This window comes from Mauremys mutica, chromosome 15 (assembly GCF_020497125.1).
Source record: "Mauremys mutica isolate MM-2020 ecotype Southern chromosome 15, ASM2049712v1, whole genome shotgun sequence".
NCBI lineage: Eukaryota > Metazoa > Chordata > Testudines > Geoemydidae > Mauremys > Mauremys mutica.
In genome coordinates this window covers 33,293,818-33,313,681 of record NC_059086.1, presented here as the reverse complement: position 1 = coordinate 33,313,681, position 19,864 = coordinate 33,293,818, and the positions used below count along the sequence as shown (strand labels likewise).

At 56.6% G+C, this 19,864-nt stretch overlaps 2 protein-coding genes and 1 long non-coding RNA gene across 3 annotated transcripts; 1 reads left to right on the top strand and 2 right to left on the bottom strand.

The window, feature by feature from the left end:
• The first annotated feature begins 926 nt into the window (after positions 1–926).
• Positions 927–6,943, top strand: LOC123350155 (zinc finger MYM-type protein 1-like). Its single transcript, XM_044988573.1, has 2 exons — positions 927–964; positions 4,416–6,943. Exon 2 carries the CDS (start codon positions 4,418–4,420, stop codon positions 6,926–6,928), a length of 2,511 nt encoding a protein of 836 aa, XP_044844508.1. The 5' UTR covers positions 927–964; positions 4,416–4,417; the 3' UTR covers positions 6,929–6,943.
• Positions 6,940–10,693, bottom strand: LOC123350195. Its single transcript, XR_006573723.1, has 3 exons — positions 10,641–10,693; positions 7,714–7,982; positions 6,940–7,146 (listed from the first exon to the last, which is right to left on the bottom strand). It is a non-coding gene; the product is annotated as an uncharacterized LOC123350195 (long non-coding RNA).
• A 3,559-nt stretch (positions 10,694–14,252) lies between these two features.
• LOC123349999 (leukocyte immunoglobulin-like receptor subfamily A member 2) lies at positions 14,253–18,803 on the bottom strand. Its single transcript, XM_044988331.1, has 5 exons — positions 18,773–18,803; positions 17,426–17,716; positions 16,049–16,339; positions 14,554–14,673; positions 14,253–14,299 (listed from the first exon to the last, which is right to left on the bottom strand). The coding sequence occupies exons 1-5, from the start codon at positions 18,801–18,803 to the stop codon at positions 14,253–14,255; spliced, it is 780 nt and encodes a 259-aa protein (XP_044844266.1).
• Positions 18,804–19,864: the final 1,061 nt, after the last annotated feature.

The following is a 19,864-nucleotide window of genomic DNA, read 5'->3' as shown; positions in this document are numbered from 1 at the left end:
TCAGGGCTCTGGGCTGGGGGTGAAGGTTCTGGTGTGGGGTCAGGGATGAGGGGGTTGGGGTGCAAGAAAGGGTTCCAGGTTTGGGGGGACCTCAGAGCTGGGGTGCAGGTTTACCTCCGGCAGCTCCCAGTCAGCGATGCAGCCGGGATGCAGAGGCAGGTTTCCCAGGTATCCTGGCGCCACAGATCGCGCTGCAGCCAAGAAGCAGCCAGCAGGTCTGGATCCTAGGCAGAGGTGCGCAAGCGGCTCCTCGTGGCTCTCACCCACAGGCACCACCACCCCAGCTCCCATTGGCCAGGTCCCAGCCAATGGGAGTATGGAGCTGGTGCTCGGGGAGAGGGGGCAGTGCGCTGAGTCCCGTGGCCCCCCTGCCTAGGAGCCGGACCTGCTGCTGGGTAGGGGCTACTAGATTTATTAGTTGTGCTGAGCATCCCTGGGTGCCTGGCATTCCGCAACCAAGTACTGGGTCACGACCCAAACTTTGAAAACTACTGCACTACGGCACAGGAGCCATGCGAGAGACACACAGAGCAGGGCCCAGCCCCTCCAGCAGAGGGCGGCAGGGACACACACACACACACACACACACACACAGAGTTACTCCTGGGGAAATTCTGCACATCTGCAGACACCTAGAATTCATCTGTCCTGAATAATTTTGGGTTTTTTTCCTGCATAAAATACATTCTGCCCCAGAAGTGCTGCAGTTCCGCCTTTTTCCCACCAGGGGCCGCTGTGGCACCAGACCACCCAGCAGCATGAACACAGCTCGCTGTTCTGGCGCCACAGCGGCCCCTGGTGGGCAGAGGCGGGACTGCAGCACTACTGGGGCGGAGGGAGCCGGCTGCGAGTTCGAGGGCGGGACCCGGCAGCTGGGGGCTCTGGGGCGGAGCGGGGGCGGGACTCACCTGGGGGTGAGACTCTCCTCCCCGGCGTGAAGCGAGGCAGCTGGACGGCTCCGGCGGTATCCTTTGCTGCTCTCCTGGGGCCCCACGCAGCCCCCCCCGTGGGGGGGAGGGGGCCGAGGCCTCCGTGGGGGGGCGCGGGGAACCACCCCCCAGCACTCACCAGCGGCGCGGCAGGGGCCGGATCTGCTCTTCCCGCCGCCGGGAGTTCAAGCCCGGCCCTGCTGGCTGCTGCAGAGCTCGGGGGGGCGGGGGCCATGGGGACGAGCCGGAGCAGGGGTAAGGTAAGGACAGCCCTGGTTGCCCCCCATAACGTGCATTCTGCTCCCCCCCCCCCTGCAGAGCAGCCCCCGTCCGGCAGGGCTGGGGGGGGAGGGGTGCTCGGGCTGGCTGGGTGCGGAGAAAGTGAAAGTGACTCGCTCCCCCGCAGCCGGGGCTGGTTTGTATCGCGCGCGCACAGCTTGGGGGGGGGGGGGGGGGGGTGGGGGGGGGCTGGGTAGCGCGTCTCTTCCCCCCCTCGGGCCGCGATCCATCCGATCCAGCGGAGCCAGGTGGGGCAGGAGGAGCTGCCGCGAGTCCCTGTCCTGGAAATCAGATACTGCACTAACTTCACCCTGGTGCCTGGGTTTGCTGCAGCTGCTGCTGCCACTCCGCACCCCAAGAGGGGGATTTTGCAGCTTTCCACCATCTCCTCCTCTACTGCGGCTGTGGGACCAGCAGGCTGGGGGTGAGCCAAGCATGGAAGCAGGACTCTGCTAAAAATGCTGGCTAATGAGCCTGAATCCAATTTCAATATTTTAAAAAAAAAAAAGTCTGAGCCCAAACCAGAAAATTAAGTGGTTGACAATTACTCATGACAAGTTTGGTTTGGGGGAGGGAGGGACAGAGCCAGTTTTCATCAGAGAAACAAAAAATATTGACAAGTTTTCCTCTAGCCCTGTTCCTGTTAAATGGAGCCCTCCCACAACTGTAATATGCTCATCTCCCGACCAGGGCCAGCACCAGCCGACCAAGCGCGGGGCGGCGGTCGTTTTTTTTGTTGGTTTTTTTTTTTTTTTGGTTCGGTGGGGCAGCGTTGGAGGGGGTTTTTTGTTTGTTTTTGTTTCAGTCAGGCGGCGCTCAGGGGCGGGGAGTGTTTCGGTGGCTCTTCGGCGCTCGGGGGGCTTGGGCAGCGCGGCACTCAGGGGGGTGTTACAGCGGGGCGACGCTCTTTTTTTTTTTTGCTTGAGGCAGCAAAAAAGTTAGAGCCGGCCCTGCTCCTGCCTACTGTACAGAGTGACCATATGTTGTACTAAGATTCGCTCTTGCCTCTTTTTTTCCCCCCAGTGAGTCAGTAGCTTTTTCCAGCCCAGAGGTTGGGGAGCCAATGTCTTAAGTTTTCACAATGTTTTGTCCAACTTTCATAAAGTAAATACATGGTTAATATGAGTTAAAAAGACCAGGGACACTTCCTTGTGAAGAATCTGTGCAGCAGATCGTGCTAGAGCTGTGAAAATGTTGCTTTAGAGGCACTGATTTATCATAAAAACAACAAGGAGTCTGGTGGCACCTTAAAGACTGACAGATTTATTTGGGCATAAGCTTTCGTGGGTTAAAAAAAAACCATTTCTTCAGCTGCATGGCTTATTTTAGGGGTTTTTTTCCCACAGAAGCTTATGCCCAAATAAGTTTGTCAGTCTTTAAGGTGCTACCAGACTCCCTGTTGTTTTTGTGGATCCAGACTAACACGGCTACCCCCTGATACCTGACACTGAGGCTGTGGCTACACTTAGCGCTTCAAAGCGCTGCCGCAGTAGCGCTGCCACGGCAGCGCTTTGAAGCGCTAAGTGTAGTCAAAGCGCCAGCGCTGGGAGAGAGCTCTCCCAGCGCTGTCCGTACTCCACCTCCCTGGGGGGAATAACGGACAGCGCTGGGAGCCGCGCTCCCAGCGCTGGGGCTTTGACCACACTGGCGCTTTGCAGCGCTGCAATTTGCAGCGCTGGAGAGGGTGTGTTTTCACACCCTGCTGCAGCGCTGCAAATTTGTAAGTGTAGCCAAGCCCTGATTTATGCTGGGTTTCTGGCAGTGCCCAAAATGTGCTGCTGTTGCTAACGTCTTTCCAAAGAAGAATAAGGCATGATTTAAGGACTGGACAATGTTACGGTCAGACGTATGAACAGGCAGAGCTTAGACATGTGGGGGCGACACAGAAATAGCTCAAATATATATATTTTTTCTGAATAAGCTCTCGCTGGAAAAGAGCAGCTCTTCAAGCAGTCATCCTGCTAGCACATTACTCTGATATCCAATCACGACTGCGAGTGATCAGAAGTTATCATCTGATTACTCAGTTGTCTGTGTAAAATGAACTGGTGATGGAATTTATAATTTACACTGTTTATCAGAAAGGATGAGTGACAAAACCTGGAGAGGATCCTTCTGTAACGAGGGCACATTACGTTGGAAAAAGAAATTAGCTTGTCTCTGTCCGTGCTTTCCATGGCTTCTGTAACGTTCCTTGTCCTTCCCTTAGATTAGATGAGACTGTGCTGACTTCATTTTGGTCACTTTGCACTTTACCTAGTGTGACAAAGTTCCTCCTCTACCTTGGTGGGTCCTGCGCTTATTGGCAGATTTGCTCACCTCAGAGATCTTCCCCTCTGGTGGTACCCACAGTCTGGGTCAACTCCTCCTGTGTCTGATCAGGAGTTGGGAGGTTTGGGGGAACCCAGGCCCGCCCTCTACTCCGGGTTCCAGCCCAGGGCCCTGTGGATCCCAGCTGTCTATAGTGCCTCCTGGTACAGCTGCATGGCAGCTACAACTCCCTGGGCTACTTCCCCATGGCCTCCTCCCAACACCTTCTTTATCCTCACCACAGGACCTTCCTCCTGGTGTCTGATAACGCTTGTACTCCTCAGTCCTACAGCAGTTCACTCTCAGCTTCTCACACGCACACCACAAACTGGAGTGAGCTCCTTTTTAAACCCAGGTGCCCTGATTAGCCTGCCTTGATTGGCTGCAGGTGTTCTAATCAGTCTGTCTGCCTGAATTGTTTCCAGAAAGTTCCTGGTTGTTCTGGAACCGTCCCTGTTACCTCACCCAGGGAAAGTGGAGCTACTTAAGCTGGGGCTAATATATCTGCCTTCCATCATTCTCCTGTAGCCATCTGGCCCTGACCCTGTCACACTAGGAATCAAACAAGGTTCTATTTTGCCACTGCTTGAAAACCCAGCTTATTAAACTGGATAATGCCATTGATCTATTTACAGTATAAGGTTGATACTGAGTTGTAACTAACATTAATACTGATGCCCACTCTCTACATTTAAAACTAAAAAGTGACTTTGTAAAAATGACATGGGTTTCCAACGCTACCATGTCTCAGTCAGGGCGGAGCACCTTGTGAAGTGTCTTCACACTAGCTCAAGGTCACAGACTCACAGCTATCCTCTATTAGAGATTTTAAATCGTATTTCTGATAACTGTTTAAATTATTGTCAGAGTATTTCTTTAACAAAACACCCTTATAAGTTATGGCCTATCGAAAGCAACTTTCCGGGTCCCAAAAAAGAAAACGGAAAGATGAAATAGGATTAGCTGTGCAAGCACAGAAGGGTTCTATACTTAAGTTTGTTAGTCATGAAAACAACGAAGTTGATCGAGCTCATCAGGATGAAAACGACGTTGCTCAAGATCCTCAAGTAATTGCTGGAGAAAATGTGTATGCAGACGAAACTCAAGAAACGCAACAAAACACGGAACAATCATTTGAAACAGATGCAGACACAAACCAAGAAAGTACAACAGTTGACACTGTACTTGCATGGGATATAGATGACCTTGGCACGTGGCCGCAATCTTTAAACAACAAATTATGCTCCATTATACTTGAGAGAGGCCCTGTGAGAATAGAAGGTCTTGAATATCCTAAAGACATACGAGGTGGGAAGTTCACAGAAAACAATTACTACAAAAGACTTTCTAACGGTGAAATTGTCAACAGACGGTGGCTTGTGTACTCTAAATGCAAGGATGCTGTATTTTGTTTCCCATGCAAGATTTTCAACAGTTGCAATTTTAACATAGCAACCCTGGGTATTAATGATTGGCCAAACCTTAGTCACACATTACCGCAACATGAAAAGGAACAACACCACATTGAAAGTATGCACAAATGGTGCGAGCTGAGTGTAAGGTTAAAGAATCAGACAACTCTCGATGCTCAAAATCAAAGATTGCTGGAGTCAGAGAAGCAGCATTGGCGTCGTGTTCTTGAACGTCTATTATCTATCGTTGAATATCTATCAACAAACAATCTCGCTTTTAGAGGAAGCATTGAGAAATTATACCAGCCCCAAAATGGCAATTTTTTGGGCCTTGTAGAACTGCTGGGAAAATTTGACACAGTGATGCATGAATATCTCCAAAGAGTAACTGAAAATGAAATACATGACCGTTATTTGGGACCGAGAATTCAAAATGAACTGATCGTGCTAATGAGTGATAAAGTGAGAGACAAAATTGTTTCATTGGTTTCTTTGGCAAAATATTTTGCTGTAATTCTAGATTGCACTCCGGACATAAATCATCAGGAACAGATGTCGTTAGTAGTGCGATTTGTCGACATTAGCGATGCTGCACAGATTACAGTTAAGGAATCGTTTATCACATTTTTAGAAGTAGACGACAATAGAGGTTTTGGACTTCAAGCCCTCCTTGATGAACTAAAACGAATGGGATTGTCCGTAATGAACATCAGAGGACAAGGCTATGATAATGGTGCCAATATGAGAGGATGCATTTCTGGTGTGCAAGCTAGATTGCTGGCAGAAAATCCACGAGCCTTTTTTGTTCCGTGTGCATGCCACAGCCTTAATTTGATTTTGTGTGATATGGCCGAGTCTTCTGTAGAAGCTGTGTCTTTTTTTGGTTTGCTGCAACGCATTTACGTGCTCTTTTCAGCTGCCGCTCAACACTGGCAAATATTCAACGCACATGTCAGTGGTATTACCGTTAAGCCTCTATCTGAGACACGCTGGGAAAGCAGAGTAGAAACTGCAAAAATATTGAGATATCAATCTGAGGAAGTTTACGAAGCGCTGGTTGCTATTTCGGAAGAAGCCAGAGATCCAAAAGCTAGAAGTGAGGCACAGTCATTGGCCTCTGGAATATCCAGCTTCAAGTTTCTAACCTCTGTCGTTATCTGGTATGACATTCTTGTTAAAATCTCAAGGGTAAGCAAAATAACGCAGAGTCCAGCGATGCAGCTTGACTCAACGCTTACCTTACTAAACACCACGCGAGACTTTTTAGTGAAATACAGAGCAAACGGATTCAAAGCAGCACAGGTTACAGCAAGGGAGCTTACCCGGGCACTCGGCGTAGAACCAAAGTTTCCGTGTCCGAACGTGACAAGGGTTTCGAGGAAAAAACGGCACACGGAATATGAAGGAGCGGATGAGCCCACAGACGATCCAGAAAATAAATTTGAGGTTGACTTTTTTAATGTTGTGATGGATAAAGCAATATCTGCCGTCGATGAAAGGTTCCATACCTTACGAGCACACCATGAACAGTTTGGATTTCTGTATGACATAACTAAATTCACCGAAATCGGAAAACAAGAGCAGCTAATGACAAAGTGCAAGAACCTGGAGAGCCTCCTGAAGCACGGGGATAGTTTTGATTTAAATGGACTTGAACTGTACGAAGAATTGAGGATACTGTCATCAATGTTGCCACATGCAAAATCGGTGATGGACATTGTGCAATTTATTCATACCAGCAAACTGGTTGACACATATCCCAATGTGTACATTGCCACTCGTATTCTACTGACAATTCCTGTAACAGCAGCATCAGGAGAACGGAGCTTCTCAAAACAAAAGCTCATTAAAAACTATCTCCGCTCTCCCATGAGTCAGGAACGCTTGCCTGGTCTTGCTATTCTTGCAATCGAACAAGACATCACTTTGTCTTTGTCATACGATGACATTATTACTGATTTTGCAGACAAAAAAGCCAGCACGATTGTTTTTCATTAAAAACAAATCCTTGTTTCAATACCTCTTCATAGAAATTTCCAATAAAATGTTGACAAATTAAAAAAGTTACACGACTTGCATCATTCTGTCAATAAATCAGATTTTTTTCCTATAGGGCTACTTCTTTAGTGCAAGTATGGTCTGTCAGCATTAGAGTGTGCCTGGCCGTCCAGCTCGGCATAACTGAGTCCATCGGCGCCAGGTTCAGGTTCCTGGAGCTGGGAGGGGAGAGAATCACTGGGGTGTGTGTGTGCGTACGCACACACAGCAACCACTGCTGCCTGCCCCACGCACAGAGCAGGGCCCATCATCTCCAGCAGGGGGCACAGGGACACACACACCTGCAATCCCAGCTGGTGACCCCATAAGCCCACCCCCCTCCCAATAGCCCAACCCCCACCCCAAACCACTGAGTGTGCCAGGAAAGGCCGGGGGCACTGTGAGGGGGCTGCTGGGGTCCATGCAGGGATGGTCACGGCTGGGCAGCCCCTGGGCTTCGACTCCTCTGTGCTTCCCCTGGGGGAGCAGCCCCCTGGAAGGCCCCCTGGTCTGCAGCTCCCCCTGGCAGCAGGGTTCCCCCTTCCCTCAGCCCCAAACCTCCAGCAGCTGTGGCTCCCCCCGGCTGGGGTCCCCCTACTGACTCTGTCCCAACGCCCCAGGTGGGCGCCCCCTCTGCTGGGCCCAGGGCTCAGGCCAGAGCCTAGGTCTGAGGGTCCCATGGTCTCAGAGTCCCCCCGAGGGTCTGGCTGAGCGTGGGGCTCTGAACACCGAGCCGGGCCCCTCACCTGATACCACCAGCTCCTCGGGGTCGCTGGGCTCCGATCTGCTGTGTCATGATAATAGCAGGTGTAGCTCTCTCCCTGTCTCACACTATGGATGAGAAATTCGCCCCCAGCCCCAGCAGGCTCCATACGTCCCAGCGGGGTCCGATCCCCGACCTTAAACAGAGAGAACGTGGCGTCCCGGCGACCAGCCCGACACCGAACGGTGACATCCTGCCCCAGGGCGGTCACCCTGCCGGGGCTCAGGGAGATGGCAGGTTTGGGGTACATCTCTGCACTCAGAAGGAGACAGGGGGTGAGACACTGACCCCGGCCCAGTCCCTGGGGTCTCACAGCTTCCCCCTGCTGGGATCCCCAAGTCTGCACCGAGCTCCTGTATCCCAGCCCCCCAGAACTGGGCTACCCAGAGCAACCCACCCCCACCAGCCAGGAGTGTTGTGCCCTGCTCCCCTGACTGCCCCAGCCTGGGACTGCTCCCCACCTACGTCTCCCCTGCTCTGGGGAGCTCTGAACTCTCCCCCCCACACACACACACTGCCCCAGATCTCTCCACTGCTGGTCCAAACAGAACCACGACCCAGAGATCTGTGACCCATAAATACTGATCAGCTGATGTGCCCGACCCAGCACTAGGGACGATACCAACTCAGGAGCCCCTCGATCCTGACTACTCTGTGTATCTGGAGAGCGGGGGCAGCCGGGGGAGCTTCTTCCTGGTAAAGGCCCCTGCTCTGCAGCTCCCGCTGGGGGCTGGGATCCACCCTCCAGCAGCTGCTTCTGTCCCGTGGCTGGGGAAACCCCCCAGTGGATCCCAGGGCTAAGGGCAGAGCCGGGCTCTGAGCATCCCATCAACACAGAGACCTCCTGTGGGTCTGGCTGGGTGTGGGGCTGGGAGCGGGGACACTGAGCCAGGCCCCTCACCTGCTACCAACAGCTCCACAGGGTCACTGGAATACGACCAGATGGGTGGATCTGATATGGTGCTATACTGACAGCTGTAGCTCCCCGTCTTCCTGGAGATTTCACCACGACATAATCTTTAATTAAAGATTAATCTACAATGCCTGAAATCTCCAGGCTGATCCTGGAGCGTTGGCAACCCTAGGATGTGCATAATTCATCTGTCCCGCACAGGGCCGGTGCAACCATTTCAGTGACCTAGGCGGTCACCTAGGGCGCTGGGGTTTGGGGGGGCGCCATTTTCTTCAGCAGCGACCGCGGCAGCCGGATCTTCGGCTGCCTGGGTCACCACCGGCATTTAGGCGGAGGGAGCTGGGGCAGGGGAGCGCGGGGAGGGCCGCCTGCAGCAAGTAAGGAGGGGGAGCAGCACGCAGGGGAACTCCCCGCCCCAGCTCACCCCTGCCCCACCTCCTCCCCGAGCACGTTGTGGCCACTTCACTTCTCCCACCTCCCAGGCTTGCAGTGCCAATCAGCTTAGGTGTCTCAAGCTTGGGAGGTGGGAGAAGTGAAGCAGCGACGGCGTGCTCGGGGTGCTCGTGCTCAGAGCAGGGGTGAGCTGGGGCCGGGGGGTGCCTCAAGGCGGAGGGTGGGGAGCTGCTACAAGGGGGGCACCTCAGGGTGGAGGGTGGGGGGGAGAGGGCGCAAGGTGGAAGTTTCGCCTAGGGCACGAAACATCCTTGCACTGGCCTTGATCCCGCATACTTTTATTTTTTCCCCGCAGAAAATCATTTTCCCAAGAAGTGCTGCAGTTCCGCCTTTTGCCCACCAGAGGCCGCTGTGACACCAGAGCACCCAGCAGCGCGAACGGAGCCCGCTGTTCTGGTGCCACAGCGGCCCCTGGCAGGAAAAAGGCGGAACTGCAGCACTTCTGGGGCAGAATGTATTTTCTGTGGGGAAAAAAATTCTCTGCCTGCCCCGTGCTGCAGAATCCCCCCAGGAGCAGAAGTTCATCACAGCACCTGCCCGCAGAGCCCGGTTAGGACAGAGTGGGGCACCCAGGGGTGCTGGGGGGTCACTGACTGGGGCTCAGGAGCTAGTGGGGTGACAGTGTTGAGTCTGGGGATGGGGATTGCGGGGACAGGGGCTGATGTCTCTCCCATTCAGTCAGGCACTTGAGGTCAGCCAGGGTCTGCAGGGGGGAGGCTTCCCAGTTCCCTAACAATCCCCCCCCCCCCCCAGCAAATAAAACAACATCTCATGCCCACACCCAACACCCTCCATGTTCACTCCCAGGCTCCTTCCCTCTCCCTCAGCTTCTCCATTACCCCCGACTTCCCCCCCCAGCCTTTGCACTGCTTCTGTCAGGTGCAGGAAATACAGTTGTCGTGTGAGTTAAACGAATTATGCAAAGCTTAATAATTGGAGATATACCAATCTCCTAGAACTGGAAGGGACCTTGAAAGGTCATTGAGTCCAGCCCCCTGCCTTCACTAGCAGGACCAATTTTTACCCCAGATCCCTAAGTGGCCCCCTCAAGGATTGAACTCACAACCCTGGGTTTAGCAGGCCAATGCTCAAACCACTGAGCTATCCCTCCCCTTGTGTTAATGTGCTGTGGCAGAGCTCTGACCTTGCTCCCGTAGGTCCCATGCTTCTAGGTGGTTTATGCTAGCCTCAGTCGCTCACTGTGACCCTCCATGTAGCCCTTCTCTCTCTAGGGTCAGGGTCACAGTCTACTGAGCCCTTTTCATCATAGGCTGCAAGGAGGTTGGTGAGAGAACTCCCACAGCCTCTGTTTTGCCGCCTGTCCTGACAGGGGCCTGACTTCCCCTTCCAGGAAATGTTCCTGTAGGGGTGGGTTGGGGGGAACCCATTCCCGCCCTCTACTCTGGATTCCAGCCCAGGGACCCTAATGGTAGCAGCTGTTGGCAGCCGACCTTTCATTGCCAGAGTTGCTACATTTCCCTGGGCCACTTCCCCACAGCTCTCCTGCTTCTCCCTTCTTCACCCTTACCTCAGGGCTCCCTTACCGATGGCTTGGGGGTGTCTTCAGTAACCAGCCCTTCAGCCGCACTTCCTCTCCTCCGGCTCTCCCCTGCCTGACTGGAGTGAGCCCTTTTTATGGTATCAGCAGGGCCTTAATTAGAGTCAGGTGGTCACATTAGCTGAATGGCCTCACCTGACTCTTTGCAGGTTAATTAGAGTCAGGTGTTCTCATTAGCCTGGAGCAGCCCCTGCTCTGGTCAGTCAGGGACAGAAAACTGTTAATCCAGTGGCCAGTATATCTGCCTTCTGCCGTATCCAACTGGCCTGGGTCTATCACAATGCCTAGTCAGGAATCTATTTTTTTTTAAAAACCAGCTTTTTTGGGGGGGGGGGTTGTCTGTATTGTTACAGACATACTCGCTGACAGATATTTCAAAATAAATGACCAAAATAATTAAAAATGTCATGATTATATCATATCCTCCCCACCCCCAAGAGGCACATGCCCTGATCTCAGGTCCCCCCCCATGGGCACATGCCCTGATCTCAGGTCCTCTCCCATGGACACACACCCTGGCCTCACATTCCTGCCACCCATGGACACACGCCCTGATCTCAGGTCCCCTCCCATGGGCACACGCCCTGGCTGTCTCCAATACTCACCGAGGAGGAGGATGGTGAGAGTAGATACCAAGATGGGGCAGCGAGGGACCCCTCTGCTGCCTTCAACGCCCCAGTGTCCAGCTCCGCTAAGCCCCAAATAAGGAACTCAGCTGGTGGCTTCAGCTACAGGAAGCCGACGATGTCTCATTTCTTCCAGCATTCATCACACCTTGTCTCTAACGTGCCGGCCAAATATAGTGCAGCCAAAATAAGCAGAGGTCTCCGCAAAACCCAGGAAACCCTGGCCAAGCACCATGCAGCTCACAACTTGTCGTGTCTCTGTGGGATGGGAGGACAGGTCACCCTCAATGTACCCTGCAGCCTGGGGGAAAGTGCACCAGCTGGAAGCCAGGAGGCCACAGGGTCTGGTCTTCAGTCTTCGACTGACCACTATTTCCATGCAGATTCCTCCACCCCTGCATTCTAGGTTCAAACATAGCTGGTGACCCATGGAGGTAAAATCAATGCATGTGCACAAGGTGGGCAGAGTTAAGGGTGTTCTGGAAACCTTAACTGTGGTTCTGGAGGGTTTGATTCTGCAGCCTTCCTGCTCGGCCTGCAAACAGGAATATCATGCCCATTCCTCACGCGATCTGACAGGAGCCGTGGCACCGTGTGAGGAGTGGGCACAATGGGACACCTGGGTTTCCTGCTTCTTGTGCCATAGCTGAGCGGTGATGGCAGCTTTACACTGTAACGCCTGGTTCTAAGGGGCTTTTCTCAGCATGTGAATGAAATAAACCAGGTTCAAAAGAAAACCAGAGAAAGAGAAATTCCATCCTGGGCCCCCCAGTGGGTCTGTGACTGATTGCTCCCCCCGTCCCCCCAGGGTGCCATGTGATGTACTGGGGTACCACTGAGCCCACCTGTTCCACCAGCCTGGGCTTCCTCACACCGTCCTGCTGAGCCAGGCCCTCAAGCCTTCCCCAGCACACACAGGTAGGGACACACCCAGCTGCAGAAAGACACAGACACTGAAACCAGCTCGGCGTGGGAAGCCTTCAGCTCAGGAGCTGCCCAGCACTCAAGTGCACACGCCCCTGAGTGTAAACCCCCAAATTGTCCTGTCTTGTGCTGCACAGAGAACTGTACGGTGTAAGCGCATGAAATTCGCCCTCCCGCCATGGGGAGAAGATCTGCACAGCTTTTTGCACCCCCAGTTATGAATTCCACAAACTGCTTTTAGAGAAAACAAAACCCAGTTTATTAGCTACAAAAGACAGACTTGAAGTGATAAGGGGCAGCCAACAGATCAAAGCAGCTCACTCAGCAAATAAAACCAAACCGCAACAGAAGCTTAGACACTAAAGAAACTTGGTTCACGGCTTGTTGAGGGTAAGGCCCCGGCGAACCGTGAGACACTTTGTTTCCCTGAGCGTCCGCGGGTACAGCTGCTCCCAGCTCCCAGGGGCCGAGGCTACATTATTATTTTTTATTTTAAATGATAGAAAATATAAACATAAAATTTTACTGCTACACCACAGCAAACCCCCCCCATTGACCCCTGGGACCGGCTGTTACAGACCCAGCAGAGCAGGAACCAGGGGAGCCGTGGCAGGCGCCGTGTGAAACGAGGGGTTTGTTCCAGTCCCGGCCCCGTTCGCTGGAGCAAGTCTCTAGCTGGAAAATCCCCTGGGATTGGGCGTCTCCCCGCTGGCCCCGTAGACGCTAGTGACTGTCCTGGGGGGGCAGAGGAGCCAGCGGAGCTGGGCTGGAGCCGGCGTCACCGCGGCTGCTGTTAAAGTCCGACCCCGTTTACTCCCAGGTTGGGGGTTCAGCCGGGAGAGGGGCGATGGAGTCGGGGTCCCTCTCTCCGGCCGCTCTGCTCAGAACGTCTCATCGGAGCAGGGTCCGGACGGCCCGGGGGGCCCAGGAGATGGGGGGCAGCAACCACGACGGTGAAGCGAGTCTCTTTCTTTAAGGCCCTCAAAGGGTGGTGGGCGGCACAGCCCGTCCCCATAATATTTTATTCACCAGTGTGGCCTTGTTTCTGACACCCCCAATTTTGGGTCACAGGTTTCTGCTCCTCCCCTTCTCCCGTGTCCCAGGCGGGCCCCAGCCCGGCCCGTGGGGTCTGTCCGGCGGCCGCTCGGGCTGGACTAATCCCGTCTTTCTGTCTCGCCGACTTTCCCCCCAACGTTAGTTCGTCCAGGTTCTGGTGATGCTGCCTGAACTTCTCACTCACCGTCGTCGGCTGAACCCCCCACGAGGGGACATTTGGAGGCTCCGGTCTCCCAGCCGCCCCCTGGGGTGGGGAGATTTGGGGGGCAGAGGAGCAGGAAGCTCTGGGGGTTTGTACAATAGAAATACAGGGCGGGGCAGGTCTAGGGAAAAGGGGGGAGAGAAAAGGGGCTGGGGGACCCCGCTGCAGAGAGAGGAGGGGGATGGACACGGGGGGGCAGTAAGTGTCGTTATTCCAGCACCCGGGCCAGACGCAGCGCCCCACACACAGGGGGCCGGGGGCTCTGTCTAGGGGCGCTGTGGGGGCTGGGATTCTGCAGGATGGAGGGGCCTGGCTCTGGGCTGGGCGATGAGCCCTGATGGTCCTGGGGGATGTAACAACCCAGCCGCTTGTTGTGAAAGCGCTAGGGCCCAGCGCACCCTGCCCAGTGCGGCCCGGGATGGACGGGGGACGATGCGGGTGTCTGAGGGGGAGGCTGTAACTGGGGGTTTAGACTCAATGGGGACCCCCAGGCAGGAGCTGGCTGCGAAGGGGCAGGGGGCAGGCGGGTGGGGTGACCGCAGCTGTGAAATGCCGGGTGCCCGGCCCTAAGGAAAGGGAGCGGGTGGGGCTGGAATCGGGCCGGGAAGGGGATAGTTATCGAGTGCCCGGCCCCCCATTGGTCTGGGATCCTCGCAGACGCATTTGGGGTCCTCCCGCCTCTGGCAGCCCTGGGTAGAGACCGGCCCGGCTTTGCCAGCGACTGGGACCCCGGCGCCCTCCACGGGCTGCTCCATGGGGAGCCCAGTGAGCCCAGCGCGGGGCGGCTCCTCTAGCTGGTGCCGCAGGGGCTGGTGCTCGGGGGCCGGGGGTTGAATTCTGGGGGGTGGTTGTCAGGTCGGGAGCAGTCCGGGCAGGGGGATTCTCCGGGGCAGGGGTGTTTGGGGGCAGGGGGGGTTGTTCTGGTGTCTCAGCCCCACAGTGGCTCGTCCCCTGGAGAGATTCTCTTCCCTGCACGGCCAGATCCAGGCTCCTGGGGGTGCAGAGAGACGGCGGGTTACAGGGGCCCGTGTTTCCCTGGGCCCAGCCCCTGGGGGGAGCAAGGGGCACAGAAAGGGGGGGGGTCACCTCACCTAGGGCCGCCCTCAGGCGGCTGTAATAGGCCTCGGCCAGGATCAGCCCCAGGACGAGCAGGACCGCGGCGCTCAGTGCCAGGCGGGTGATGTTGGTGTTGGTGAAATCCGGGGGGGCTGCTGCAGGGGGAAGGGGAGAGTCACTTGGCAGCTCAGACGGGGAGATCAGCAGCTGGTGCTGCCCCGGGAGCGGAGCCCCCAACCCCCACATCTGGCAGGTCCGGCCCAGCCCCCCTCTGGGGGTTTCCCAGGAGCTGCGGCTTTGGCACCCCCCTGGGCTCAGACCCACCCGGGAAGTTGCATCCTGCTGCCCCAGGGGACTGAGCCTCAGGACCGGGCCAGGGGATGGGAACAATCAGAGCCTCAGGGTCCCACCCCCCGGAATAGGGAACCACCCCAGCTCCCTGTCCCCATAGGACCCCTCTGTCCACCCCCACAGGTGCCTCTGTCCCAGTCTGTCTGCTGTGCAGTGAGCCCAGCCCTGGGGTAACTCGGCTGCTGCCAAACACAGCCAGGCAGTGCGCACGGGGGGAGGCTGGGACGTTACCCACTGTCCCCCCCCACTCGGGCAGTGCCCAGGGCTCTGGCAACCAGGGCACAGTCAGAGGCAGCAGAACATCTATTCGGGGGAGAGTCAGGGGGTCCCCTGAGACCCTAGTGCGGGGAGGGGAAGCAAGAACCAAGGGAATTCTGGGTAATGCTCACTCCTATTGCCAGGGGGATGTCATGTGGCCCAAGAGGGGGGAGGTTATTGCCCCAGGACTCTGACACTCAGCTGGGCTCAATTTCACAGCCCAGCTCCCCAGATCCTGCCCCTCCCCTGGCATCCCCCAGCAAATTCCAGGCTGCGACCTGCAGGGCAGGAGGCATCAGGGGAGCTGAGGGTCTGGGGCTGCCCCTCCCCCTGGTGTCTGGGCCTCACCCACCCAGAGTCACTGTCCCTGTCCGGCACAACCAGCCTCAGCCCCGTGGCACCACAACCTGTTTCCACAGCTGGTTCAATGGCAGATTCCACACCCCCACCGCTGCCTGGCCCCTGTACCTGGCCCCTCAGTGCCCAGGCGGGTGGTAGCTGAGGCTCCAGGCTGAGATGGGTCAGTTCCCCCTCCGGGAATAGAACCAGTGTCTGTCAGGGCGGGGGTGAAACAGTGACACAGCGATTCCCCACACACACACACACAGGCCCCAACTCCTCTCTGGGTCCCCAGAATGGAAGGAAGCCGGGGTAGTATGCCCCTGGGAAAAGCCCCCTTCTCTGCAGCTGCCCCGGGGGCAGGAATCCCCCCCCCAACCCCAAATCTCCAGCTGCTGCTGCTCCCCCCACATGGGGAACCCCCCCAGTGACTCCGTCCCTGCTCCCCAGCCAGGTTTGCCCTCTGCTGGGCCCAGGGCTCAGGGAAGATCATGGTTCTGAGCGTCCCATTGGCACCGAGCCCCCATGAGGGTTCGTCTGGGTGTGGGGCTGGGAGTCGGGACACCGAACTGGGCCCCTCACCTGCTACTACCAGCTGCACGGGGTTGCTGGGCTCTGAGGAGACGAAGGGCTCTGACCGGGGCCGGTAGCTGCAGCTGTAGCTCCCTCCGTGCTGCCGGCCCACGCTGGGGATGCGGAACTCGGCCCCGTCACCAGCCGGGTCCATCTGTCGCTGCAAGTTCAGGTCTCCAGCCTTGTGCAGGAAGAACCTCACGTCCCAGCGCTGCCCCTGACACCGGATGGTGACGTCTGTCCCTGAGGCCGCGACCCAAACGAGGCTCAGGGAGATGTTGGGTCTGGGTAAGCTGGGATCTGCGCACAGGAGACAGGCTGTGAGAGCCGGACCCAGCCTCCCCGCCCAGCTCCAGCCATGGGCAGATCCAGGGGCTCTGGGCAGAGATTCCCTCCCAGATCCCAGAGTTTCCCCCACCCAGAATCCCGGCCCTGCGAGCTGGCCTCCCACCCCACAGACACTGAGCCGCGGCTCCCTAGTGCTTGGGATCCTCATATGCCGTGTGTGGCCCCTGCCTCGTTCACTGCATCTGGCCTGCCCTGGCCATAGAGCGACTCACGGGCTGGTCTCTGGTCTCTTCCTGTGTTGGCCGGAGCTCCACACAGGACGGGAGTCAGCCCACACCAGAGGCAGGAAGGGGTCTTTATCCCCATGCTACACAGGGAGAAACTGAGGCACAGACAGATTCACTTTCCTTAGTGAGCTCCCAGGGGCAGGGACTCTCTTCACTCTGTGTTTATGCAGCGCCTGGCACAAAGGGGCCCTGATCATGGCGGGGGCCCTACATGCTCCCCCAGCACAAGGGATCCAGCGCGATTGAGGTTAGTGTTTGCAGAGGTCTCCGCTAAGTGTGGGTGTCTCGGTTTCTGGGCGCTCGGCCTGAGATTCCCCCAAGATTGAGCCCTCCCCCCCCCAAGGAAGGACACTTTTGAAAACCGCAACATGCTCCCATCACACAGAGTCTGTGGCCGCGCCAGGAGTTGAGCCAGATCTCCTGGGTCCCAGCCCAGCGCCGGGTCCACCAACCACTGATTCTCCTGCAGCCCCTGCCTCATTCAGCCCCGGCCGGGACACTGCCTGGGGCGGGGCCTGGAGAACAGAGGGGATGGGATCACGGGATTAATAGCGACTCCCGGTTCCTACGCACAAGGGGCAGCGTTAAAGTAGCCTCCCTGCCCCGAGTCTCCAGGGGCTGCTGCTCCCCTCTGGCTGGGGAACCCCCCAGTGACTCCGTCCCCACTCCCCGGCCGGGCGTCCCCTCTGCGGGGTCAGGGTTCAGGGTTCAGGGCAGAGCCTGGCTCTGAGCGTCCCGTCGGTGCAGAGACCCCCTGTGGGTCTGGCTGGGTGTGGGGCTGGGAGCCGGGACACTGAGCCAGGCCCCTCACCTCCTACAATCATCTCGACGGGGTCGCTGGGATACGACCAGCGACTCTGATCCGTTATGGAGCGATAGTCGCAGGTGTAGCTCCCTCCATCTTCCCGGCTGACATTGGGGATGGGAAATTCAGCCACGGGCCCATCAGGCACCGGCTGCACCTGCGGGTTCGGGTGTCCAGCTTTATGCAGAAAGAACATCATGCCCGGGTACAAACCCTCACAGCGGATGGTGATGTTCCCCCCGAGCGCCACCACCCTGCTGGGGGTCACCCGGATGGTGGGTTTGGGGTATTCACGCTCTGCTTTCAACAAGAGACAGGAGTTAAACAGGGGAGACAACCCCCCGCCCCCCCGCGCGCCTCCCCTCCACCCCATTTCAGTCCATCCGTCATTCGGCCTCTCTAGGAGTCTGTCCCCTACCAGGGTTGGCACTGCCTGCCCATGGGGCTCGGGGCAGGGGGTCACCCAGACCTAGCTCAGGACCTGGCTGCATCAGAGATCACCTGCCCCTCCCCCGTTCCCTGTCCCACCCGAGACCAGCCAGGGAGCCTGACCAGTGCCCCCCCTGCAGCTCTGCCACCCTCCCTGGGGTTGGAAATAGAGTCTGTGATGGGCGGGAGTTGCACAAGACCCACCTTTCCCCCCAGGCCTTGGGAACAGGTGGCTGTGAGTGCAGGGGAGGGAGCTGTTGGGGGTGGATCTGGGGGCAGATCTCGGGGGTTCTCCCCACGGCTGCACTGACCAGGAACGTTTCGGTTCCCCGAGAGGATCTAGGACCTATGGACGGGCCCTGTTAGCATTTGTATGAGCTGAAATAAATCCATGTGTCGCCCCCCACCTCCCCAATCCTCACAGCCTGTGGGTGGCAGGACATTGAACCAGGGGATGGTTCCCGTCTGCGTCATCAGACCCTGGGACCCAGATTCGGCTCCTAGTTATTCCGGGGGGCACAGAAGAACGGGGCTGGGTCTGAGCTCACAAGGGGAGTTTGGGTTGAGTTTTGGGGAAGGTTCATGGCTCAGATCCTCTTTTCCCCACCCCATGCATCCCCTCCCTCATCCTTGATGTTACCCTCCTCCCCACAGACTGATACTCACCTCCCCACACTCCGCTGCGCCCCGCCAGCCAGCAGCCTGGAGGGGAGACAGCTCGTTAGGGACCAGATCCCAGAGGGACTGGATCCTACACCCTGGTCTCAGATCCACACCCCATGGACACCTACTCCAGTCTTAGATTCCCCACACACACACACCAATGGGCACACGCCCTGGTCTCAGATCCCACCCCCCATGGGCACACACCCTGGTCTCACATCCCACCCATGGGCACAGACCCTGGCTGTCTCCGATACTCACCGAGGAGGAGGATAGTGAGAGAAGATGCCATGATGTGGGTAGCAAGGGGCCCCTCAGCGCTGCCACCAACACCCTGGAGCCCAGCTCCACCGAGCCCCAAATGAAGATCTCAGCTGGTGGCTCCAGCTACAGGAAGTTGACGACGTCTCGTCTCTTCCTGTGTCCATCACACGTTGTGTCTAATCTACAGGCAAAATCTAGTGTGGTCAAAGCAAGCAGAGATCCCTGCAAAACCCAGGAAACCCTGGGCCCCTCGGCCTGGTCAAGAATCATGCAGCTCCCAGCTTGTCTACGTCTCTGTGGGGAGGGGGTCAGCCCCAGTGCACCTTGCAGCACTGGGGAAGGTGCATCGGGCTGGGAGCCAGGAGACCACAGGGTCTCGTCTTCAAATTTTCGACTGACCACTACAGTGGAACCTCAGCGTTACGAACTGACCAACCAACCACACCCCTCATTTGGGACTGGAAGTGAGCGATCAGACGGCCGCAGAGATAACTTTAAAAAAAAAGCAAATTCTGTGTTAAACATAAACCGCTAAAAAAAGTAAGGGAACGTTTGTGGTGGAGTAGGGACTGTCTATGTGGGGGATGGGAGAGCAGGGAGGATTTTAGGTGAGAGGCAGGTATGCAGACTGTAACATGAGCTAGGCCTGGGGGAGGGGAGGTGACACCTCGGCCCAGGAGCTGGACAAAAGAAAAGGAGCTGAGTGGAGAGGGTGGGGTCAGTCTTCGGTTTTGGGACCGGGGTGGTGGGTTTGCAGGGGAACCTGTGCTGGAATCCAGACACCCTGAACCCCAAAGAGGCCGGAGTGAGGGGTCCTGGCTCTGAACACGAGCTCTGCTGTAGCCTGTGTTCCTGTTGTCCAATAAACCTTCTGTTCTACTGGCTGGCTGAGAGTCACTGTGAGTCCCAGGAAGAGGGGTGCAGGGCCGGACTCCCCCACACTCCGTGACAACGTTTACAAATATCAGAGGGGTAGCCGTGTTAGTCTGGTTCTGTAAAAGCAGCAAAGAATCCTGTGGCACCTTATAGACTAACAGACGTTTTGCAGCATGAGCTTTCGTGGGTGAATACCCACTTCTTCAGATGCAA